The 10,808-nt window shown below is 38.5% G+C and overlaps 1 protein-coding gene across 1 annotated transcript in view; it reads left to right on the top strand.

Annotated features, from left to right (window-relative positions):
* Positions 1-10,182: 10,182 nt before the first annotated feature.
* Positions 10,183-10,808, top strand: part of LOC117760651 (growth arrest and DNA damage-inducible protein GADD45 beta-like) — a 1,501-nt gene continuing 875 nt past the window's right edge. Inside the window, exons 1-3 of the mRNA XM_034583840.1 lie at positions 10,183-10,386; positions 10,532-10,633; positions 10,746-10,808. The exon at positions 10,746-10,808 is cut by the window's right edge and continues 160 nt beyond it. Of these exons, the coding sequence (XP_034439731.1) occupies positions 10,298-10,386; positions 10,532-10,633; positions 10,746-10,808 (254 nt within the window). The 5' untranslated portion in view covers positions 10,183-10,297. The remainder of the gene's footprint in view (positions 10,387-10,531; positions 10,634-10,745) is intronic.

The raw sequence follows: 10,808 nt of genomic DNA, 5'->3' as shown, positions 1-10,808 counted from the left end.
GTCAGACCGTCCTCTGGATACTGAGGCAGAGTCAGAATTGAGGGTATATACGTGAGCAGCTCTGTCGTCACTGTGTTTGTTCAGTGTGATGAGACGACTCACCTCAGGTCCGAGGTCAGCAGAACATCTGCTCCTTCAACAGGACGTGACGAACATCTGTGTTTAAAGTTTGTTTCTGCAGCTTCACACAATCACAGGAAGAATATTTTAAACCTTTAAGATGTGAAGTCAGTGATTCTGCATCAATGACTCATCTCATCTGTCTCTAATAATCAATCACCACATCTGTCTCTAATAATCAATCACCACATCTGTCTCTAATTATCAATCACCACATCTGTCTCTAATTATCAATCATCACATCTGTCTCTAATAATCAATCATCACATCGGTCTCTAATTATCAATCACCACATCGGTCTCTAATAATCAATCACCACATCTGTCTCTAATAATCAATCACCACATCTGTCTCTAATTATCAATCACCACATCTGTCTCTAATTATCAATCATCACATCTGTCTCTAATAATCAATCACCACATCTGTCTCTAATTATCAATCACCACATCTGTCTCTAATAATCAATCACCACATCTGTCTCTAATTATCAATCACCACATCTGTCTCTAATTATCAATCATCACATCTGTCTCTAATAATCAATCATCACATCGGTCTCTAATTATCAATCACCACATCGGTCTCTAATAATCAATCACCACATCTGTCTCTAATAATCAATCACCACATCTGTCTCTAATTATCAATCACCACATCTGTCTCTAATTATCAATCATCACATCTGTCTCTAATAATCAATCACCACATCTGTCTCTAATTATCAATCACCACATCTGTCTCTAATTATCAATCACCACATCGGTCTCTAATAATCAATCACCACATCTGTCTCTAATTATCAATCATCACATCGGTCTCTAATAATCAATCACCACATCTGTCTCTAATAATCAATCACCACATCTGTCTCTAATTATCAATCACCACATCGGTCTCTAATAATCAATCACCACATCTGTCTCTAATTATCAATCACCACATCTGTCTCTAATAATCAATCATCACATCGGTCTCTAATAATCAATCACCACATCTGTCTCTAATTATCAATCACCACATCGGTCTCTAATAATCAATCACCACATCTGTCTCTAATAATCAATCATCACATCGGTCTCTAATAATCAATCACCACATCTGTCTCTAATTATCAATCACCACATCTGTCTCTAATTATCAATCACCACATCTGTCTCTAATAATCAATCATCACATCGGTCTCTAATAATCAATCACCACATCTGCCTCTAATTATCAATCATCACATCTGTCTCTAATTATCAATCACCACATCTGTCTCTAATAATCAATCACCACATCGGTCTCTAATAATCAATCACCACATCTGCCTCTAATTATCAATCATCACATCTGTCTCTAATTATCAATCACCACATCTGTCTCTAATTATCAATCACCACATCTGTCTCTAATAATCAATCATCACATCTGTCTCTAATAATCAATCATCACATCTGTCTCTAATTATCAATCACCACATCTGTCTCTAATTATCAATCACCACATCTGTCTCTAATAATCAATCACCACATCTGTCTCTAATTATCAATCACCACATCTGTCTCTAATTATCAATCACCACATCTGTCTCTAATTATCAATCACCACATCTGTCTCTAATTATCAATCACCACATCGGTCTCTAATTATCAATCACCACATCGGTCTCTAATAATCAATCACCACATCTGCCTCTAATTATCAATCATCACATCTGTCTCTAATTATCAATCACCACATCTGTCTCTAATTATCAATCACCACATCTGTCTCTAATAATCAATCACCACATCTGCCTCTAATTATCAATCATCACATCTGTCTCTAATTATCAATCACCACATCTGTCTCTAATAATCAATCACCACATCTGCCTCTAATTATCAATCATCACATCTGTCTCTAATTATCAATCACCACATCTGTCTCTAATTATCAATCACCACATCTGTCTCTAATAATCAATCATCACATCTGTCTCTAATAATCAATCATCACATCTGTCTCTAATTATCAATCATCACATCTGTCTCTAATTATCAATCACCACATCTGTCTCTAATTATCAATCACCACATCTGTCTCTAATAATCAATCACCACATCTGTCTCTAATAATCAATCACCACATCTGTCTCTAATAATCAATCATCACATCTGTCTCTAATAATCAATCATCACATCTGCCTCTAATTATCAATCACCACATCTGTCTCTAATAATCAATCACCACATCTGTCTCTAATTATCAATCACCACATCGGTCTCTAATAATCAATCATCACATCTGTCTCTAATAATCAATCATCACATCTGTCTCTAATAATCAATCATCACATCTGTCTCTAATTATCAATCATCACATCGGTCTCTAATAATCAATCATCACATCTGTCTCTAATAATCAATCACCACATCTGTCTCTAATTATCAATCATCACATCTGTCTCTAATAATCAATCATCACATCTGTCTCTAATAATCAATCATCACATCTGTCTCTAATAATCAATCATCACATCTGTCTCTAATTATCAATCATCACATCGGTCTCTAATAATCAATCATCACATCTGTCTCTAATAATCAATCACCACATCTGTCTCTAATAATCAATCACCACATCTGTCTCTAATAATCAATCACCACATCTGTCTCTAATTATCAATCACCACATCGGTCTCTAATAATCAATCATCACATCTGTCTCTAATAATCAATCACCACATCTGTCTCTAATAATCAATCATCACATCTGTCTCTAATAATCAATCATCACATCTGTCTCTAATAATCAATCATCACATCTGTCTCTAATAATCAATCATCACATCTGTCTCTAATAATCAATCATCACATCGGTCTCTAATAATCAATCATCACATCTGTCTCTAATAATCAATCACCACATCTGTCTCTAATAATCAATCACCACATCTGTCTCTAATAATCAATCACCATGATCTGCTCCAGGAAGCTGCTGAGACCTGATTCCTGTTGAAATGTCTAAAAACCAGTTTGATCCTGAGGAGCAGTGACTCTGCAGATTAATTCAGGGGACACGTTTACGTCAAACCACACATTTCATATCCTGCTCATAGTGAGACCTCTGTCTCTGACCAAGTCAACATATCATTTAATATTCACACACACACACACACACACACACACACACACACACACACACACACACACACACACACACACACACACACACACACACAGACACACACACAGATATTTAACATGAAGCTGCTGTATTCAGTGTTTTTACTGGATTGAATCAGCTGCTCTGTTGTATCTGTGAACTTAGAGGCGGGGGGGCCAGACAGGAAGTCTCTCATCCAGCAGGTTTGGAGTCAGATTTGTCTCCTCACCTACCAACAGTAACTCCTCCCTTCATCTCCATTAGACCTGAGCTCCACTGGACGAGTCATTGAGGCCGATGGTCTGCACCTTCTTCCAGTTCCCTCCCAGACACCTCGGGCCCAGTGGCTTCCCTCGGGCTCACCGCCCTCCTTCACTGGAGGCTGACTGATCACATGATCCTGCCTCAGGTCCCAGGACCTCAACGTGCGACCCCTTCAGGGTCCCCATCAGCAGCTGTGAGGGGGTGTTGTTAATGATGTGCTGAGCTCTGCTGGTCCTCGTTGTTTCTCTTGTACGCTCTTTGCCTCTTCTCAGGTTCAGCAGTGTCCAGCCTCCATCGCCCGACCCGAACCTGCCGTCTCTCTCCAGCAGGATCTGAGCATCTTCGGTCAACCATGGTTTCTGGATGGGATTCACTCGTAGACACTTGTCAACAGTGACAATGTCAGCCCAGTATTTGATGCAGTTGACTCCACCAGGTCCTGGGGTTCAGAAACATCCTCAAAACAATCCTGCAGCTGAAGCAGAGTCTGACTGCAAAAGACGTCCTCACCACAGGATGGCAGCGTTTGTATCGGAGATATTTACGCTTCATCTCTGGAGGAAGTGGAGGCCTGATATTTACAGTCTGTGTTGTTCTTGTACTGATAGAGACCCCTAGTGGCAGAACGTTACATGTTTAAATATCCTCTTTAGAATCTGTCTGTGATCACTGTTAATTCACGGTGACACAAAGATGAAGATGAGAAGCACAAACAGTCTTTCACCCGTTTTTAATAACAAAATAAATCAGAGTTTCCAGCTATTTATCGTCCATCACTGAAACTGAACAGAAACAAAAAACAGCTTCATACACAAACTTCTCTGAACAAAACCGTTCTGCTGATTCAGCGTTTCCATGAAAACAATAAACTAAGAACAAAGAAAATCATCTTTAAAATATACAAAAGAAACAATGTGCACGTAAACTGTGAATAAAGGATGGACGTCCCAGCTGCTTCTTCTCCCATAATGCTCTCTGGCTCTAAAGCAGGAAGTAAAACAAACAAACTAAAATAAACAAATAAACGCTCAATCTTTTGTCACGAGACCAAATAAAATAATAAATATAAAATAAAATAAATAAAACCACAATGTGATATTTATTGTCTGCTCCACATGTATGAAACCAGTAGAGAATATATGAATTACAACCAACTGCAAACTGCTTGGACACATCAAATTATAGACACTTGTTTTTCGGATGTGTAGAATAATGATTCTTAATATGATAAATCAATCAGTGAAAATGACCCGAGCCTGGAGGGATTTATCAACTTGTACAAACGTTAACATCAGAGCTCATCAACAGTCCTGAGGGTTCTCCAAACAGTTTCCACTCCAATCACTAAAGCTGTTCTTAACTGACATGTTCGGTCTGTGAGAACAAATGTCCGAGTCATTTGCTCTGGACGTTTTCCTGCAGCCTCCAGGTGAAATGTTCCCAGAGAGCGAGTGGACGTGTTGACGAGGTTTCTAACACGTGACGGACGTGAAACTGGAAGAACACAAACATCTGACTTATTATTATATTCTTACCTCAGTCTTTGGAGGGCGACCTGAAACGCTGCTGAGCCCCCCCCCCCCCCCCCCCACACACACACACACACACACACACACACACACACACACACACACACACACACACACACACACACACACACACACACTTCTCTGTCCTAGAGAAACACCGTCCACAAATATCATCACACGTGTTCTTCAGTGACCAAACTAAACAGATCCACCACATTACACTAGAATGACCTCCCTGTGGTTGTGTTTCTCTCTGTGACTCTTGACCTCCAAAATCTTAACTGTTCATCTTTGAGTCCAATGTTTGTACCAAACCTGCAGAAATTCCCTGTAAGTGCTCTTGAGATGCTGTGTTCACCAGAATAAGACGGACAGAGGGACAACCTGAAGTCAAAGTGTCTCTGGTCACTGGGTATCTCCTGTGTGGAGGAATACAAATCTACCTAATTGTGCTAAATAGCATTAGTTTGGTGGGTCACATGACATGGAAACCATTAAAACAGTAGCTAGATCACGTTGAAACAGGAAGTCACTGATGACCTGTAGCCAACCTGAAACCAACTTCACCTGTAATTCAACTTCATTCCACTTGAATAGCAAACTGATTTAAATACTAGTTCTGAAAGGAGTTCTCTCCCGGGTGGAGCCGGGAGTTACAGGTACGATTCAAGATTTAAAACTGTATTATCAATAATGCAGAAAGTAATGGGAATTTATCTTTCACTGGTACATGGCACACAACAGAATACAATAAAGATATAAAACGGTCCAAAATACTGTAAAGTAACAGGAATAAAATGAGCTGATTAAGTAAAGTTGGCCTGTGGCAGTAAAAACTTGATATTAAATAGTAAATATTAAATAGTACATATAAATTACTGCTTTAGTTACAGCTACACCACAGTAATTTCTGTTTAATTAGCAGTAAATCAATCATAAGTATAATATTTAGGTTCAAGCATCAGTTTGGTATAACTGATTTAAAATACAAATCTGTATAAAGATATAAAGTTGTGTTTCATGTTCTTTTATTTCCTGTTTAACATTTAAACACGTTTTCAAAACAAACCTGTGAAATGTCTTCTTCCTCAGCTGCAGAGACGGAGCTCACCTGTAGGGGGAGACACTTACAGTTAGCCGCTAATGTTAGCGACCTCCCCTCGGTCAGCTGAGACTAACGGCCAGTAACCATAGTAACGGGTTAGTAACCGGCTCGGTAACTAGCCGCTAGCAGCGCTAACTCGGTTGTTAGCTCGGTTGTTAGCTCGGTTGAGTAACAGAATCAAACCGAACCTGCGCGGCGGCTCCGTCATTAACGAGCTTTTCTGCCATTTTACAACATTTACCCGCCATAACTGCACCTGGTGTGACCTCTTAGCTTCCGGTCCGACCTTTCAAAATAAAGATGTTAACATGAAACCTTTCAAAATATTGGTTTTGTCCTTCAACGTGACGTCAGTAAAACCTCTATATAAATTGTTTATTTTAGATAACTATATATCTAATACTTAAGTATGTATACTTAATATACATTATGTAATTGATATAATTTACATTATATCAGGTAAACATTTGTCTTTCTGTCTTTTTTAAGTCACTTTAGATACAGGCAATAAAAAAGGAGGGGAAAATGTCATGTGAAAATATAAATATGTAGATTTCTTTTGTTTCTGCTGTGACCAACACTTTACTAACTTGTTTCACATTTGTTGTTTTATTTGAATCAAATAAATCTGATGGAGACTTAAAGACAAACATGATGACGACTGTTGATGAGTCAAACTGTGGATTCAGAGAAAATGAAGCTGAGGAGAAAGAAAAACATGAGATGGAAACGAAGCTGAGAACAGGAACCAGTGCAGACTGAGGAGGAGGAAACAGCAGGACACACACACACACACACACACACACACACACACACACACACACACACACACACACACACACACACACACAGCTGATATGTGTGTATTGTGACCTTAATTTGTGAGTTTGCGATGGAATCAATTTTACACCTTTTAAAAAACCTTAAAACTGCAGTTTAACTTGACCTTACACTTTAATATTACATCTAAAAACTTTAAAAGACTTGCATTTTATTCCTTTAAATTAAATTAAACCTAAATTAAATAAAATAAACAGTTAAACTTCAGTTTAACACATGTTAAACACACTAATCTTTTACTTTAACATCAACATTAAATTCAAAAACCTTTATTTTATTCCTTTAAATTAATCCAAAATGTTCTTTTAATGACCAACCAGATGAAAAGTACCTCAAACCTTTGTAGTAAACTTTTGTTCAAAACTTTAATTTTATTCTTTCAAAAAAATCTTTAAGTTATAACCAGTTAAGACTCAGTTTAACTTAAGAAAATCATTTTACTTAAAAAATCTATTTAATTTTGTATTTCGTTAATTTAGTTTTTTAACATGAACCTTGATTTTACAGCCAATATTTAACACATGTCACAAAGTTAAAATCCCTTAAACTTTGATTGTTTTCTCTGAATTGTCACATTAATCTTACATTTATTTGTTTAAATTACAAAAACGTTAAAACTACTTTATCCTGCAAAGACACACAAACTTAATATTTACACATTCAAAGCTGAAGTTTAAACTTTACATTTGATTTGAAACATCTCAAACTGAATAAAACCTTCTGAAGAATCTGTTTCAGACTAAGTTTCTGTCTCATGACCGTTTTTTATTTGTATTCATTAAAACTCTGATGATCTTGAATCTTTCTTTTGTTCTGAACTTTAACAAATGAACGATCGATGAAACCAATGACGTCATGTGCCGGTACTTTCACACATTGATCTGATCAAAACTGCAGATTATCACGTGTCAACAGCAGCAGCTGTGATTGGCTGATCCTGAGCCCTGTGATCAAGCCTCTGATCCTGTCTTTGTTCGTCAGGTTTCTGTCACATTCAACTTTCTCTTCATCTTGAATCTGCTCATGATGAAGAACTTTTCATTCAGTGACCAGTGACTGAGTCAATCACATCCAAGTTGGATTTCTTCTAAATCATGTTTTCTAAATTTAAATTGTGTCAGATTTAAAGTTGTTTCTGTTTTCATCAACTTATGATCAGATTCAACACAAACAGTCAAATTATTCTTCAATTCCAGTCAAAGCTGCAACAACTTAGAAACTTGAATCTGCAGAGACACAGAAACTTGATATTTACACAAATAAAAGCTTTTAAATGTTCATGTTATTGACACATTGTGCGATTAGAGCTGGTTTAACACACACACACACACACACACACACACACACACACACACACACAAAGAAACAATCATCAAATCAATGAATCGATCAGTTCCTTCATTCATCAGTTGGAAGAACAAATAAAACGTGAAGACCATAAACAGATTAATTGAAAAAGTGAAACATTCGTACAAGTAATTTTTTTAAACAAACGACGACGAATTAAAATGAACGTCATAAAATATCAAAAGAGAACAAAATCTTTCTCCTGTAGGACGTAACCACGACCAGCAGGAGGCGCAACAAGAGCACAAAGAAATCCACCAGCAGCTGAAAGATTTAATTCAGGAAACATTCAATCATTACAATTTTAAACGGTTTAACACTTTGATTAAATATAGTTCTACGGTTTGTTGAAAAATGTTTTCATATTGTTAGATATATTAAATACTTTGTTTAATATTGTTATATAGTTTGTTTAGATATCGTTTTATAGTTTGTTTAAATATAGTTTTATAGTTTAATATTATTTGCACAATTTATTTCAAAATATTATGTTTGACATTTATCCTAAGGTCAAACTGACCCTTAAACTTCTACTTAAGATTTGAGGAAGTGTTTATGTTAAGATAAGGGTCAAATCCTTCAATACAAGTTTAAACAGTTTAGTAGCACTTACATGTCACTAACTTATAGAACTTTGTAGTTTGGCTTTCTTGAAGAAATTGTACTTTCTTGATTCTTGTAGTTCTGGTTTGTTCCTCTTTGGATAAAAGCGTCAGCTAAATGAAATGAAATGTACAAATCTATGACATCAGTGACTTAAAGTCTTTAACTTTAAGATCAACAAAGTGAAATCTTAAATATTCTTTAATTACTGATTCATTAAATATTTAACTGACCTGTTTCAAAGTAAAATCAATTATTGAGGTACAATTCAGGGATTTAAGGGAAGTAAGATTAAAGTTTGAAAATTAGATCTGGAATATTTAAAGATTATTTTTTAGTATCAAATGAAAGTGAACGTGATTTCATTTAAAGAGTAAATATGTTAAAACCCCTGAAACCACCACAGAGACCCCCCCCCCCCCCCCCCCACACCACACACACACACACACATACACACACACACACACACACACACACACACACACACACACACACACACACACACACACACACGAACACGAACATCTGCAGTGTCACCGCAGCGCCACTGGGGGGCGTCAGAGACCTGGTGCAGATGCGTGGTGCGGGATGAGACGGTGACGTCACCGTGTGATTGATATGAAACATGAGACATGAGATAAGTTAAGATATAAAGTTATAAAGTAAAACCAGTGAAACATGAGAACATCAATTTGTAGAATGTAAACAGAATAAAAACAATATGACACATGATTGTTGAGTTAACTGCTTCTGTTGTTAATGTTGTCCTGAGGTTTATTATAACGTTATGAAATGGAAAATAACATTTAACATAACCAGCACTGGTCTGGTCATTCTTTACCTTTGCACTAGTTTCTACAGAAAATAACCTTTTGCACATTTGTGTTTATAACGTTTGTTGTGATGCACAAAGCGATGGGACTGTAACGGCCCGTAGCTCCAGTGACCAGGGGAACCGAGCACAACGACTCCGAACTCTGAAACGCAGTTTGATTCTGCACTCTCTTTATATTTCTGGATTCTCTTGTGTTCATCTTGACCTGCTGCTGTAACAACTGAAGTGTTGGAGAGGGGGGGGCAGAGAGAGAGGGGGATTCTCCGAACACCCCACGTGGGTTCTCCTCCGTCGGCAGCTCGTTCAGCCAATGAGCGCAGAGTCCGGGGGACGTGTTGACAGCAGCGGACCAATGAGGGCGCGGGGTGTCGGTGACGGACAGAATAAAGCTCCGGGTTTCGGACGCTGGACTCACACTCGGCTCACACTCCGCTGCGGCATCGAACACGGAACTTTACTCTGCAGTTTCCCCCGGATTTGGACGAACTGGATTAACGGTCCCCGGGACTTTACCGGATCTTAATGATCTTTACTCTGGACCTGGTGGATTATTTGTCTGACGTCAACATGACTCTGGAGGAAGTGATCGCACCGAACTGCTCCGAGAAAAGGTTCGTGACTTCAGCTCGTGACGCACGATCACTCCGGGTGCAGGGGGGGGGGGACCCGGTCCTGAGGCCCGTGCGGGTGCATGTTTCAGGTGTCACGACCGGTGTCGGTCACGTTTCTAACCCCTGTGTGTGTGTGTGTGTGCAGGATGGAGACGGTGCGCGCGGCCCTGGAGAAGCTGCTGGTCGCGGCCCAGCGGCAGAACTGTCTCACTGTGGGCGTGTACGAGTCCGCCAAACTCATGAATGTGTAAGTATCTATAATTCGCCATAAAGACCCAGAATGCATCACTTTACTAACACCTTTAACAGCAGTGTGATGATACGTGAACTGACCCCCCCCCTCTGCTCGTGCCCCTCAGGGACCCGGACAGCGTGGTCCTGTGCGTGCTCGCCACCGATGAGGAGGATGAAGATGACATCGC

The sequence above is a fragment of the Hippoglossus hippoglossus genome, chromosome 4, assembly GCF_009819705.1.
Source record: "Hippoglossus hippoglossus isolate fHipHip1 chromosome 4, fHipHip1.pri, whole genome shotgun sequence".
In the NCBI taxonomy this organism is placed as follows: Eukaryota; Metazoa; Chordata; class Actinopteri; order Pleuronectiformes; family Pleuronectidae; genus Hippoglossus; species Hippoglossus hippoglossus.
Note: the sequence above shows the minus strand (reverse complement) of the source record. Positions and strands in the feature narration are given on the sequence as shown.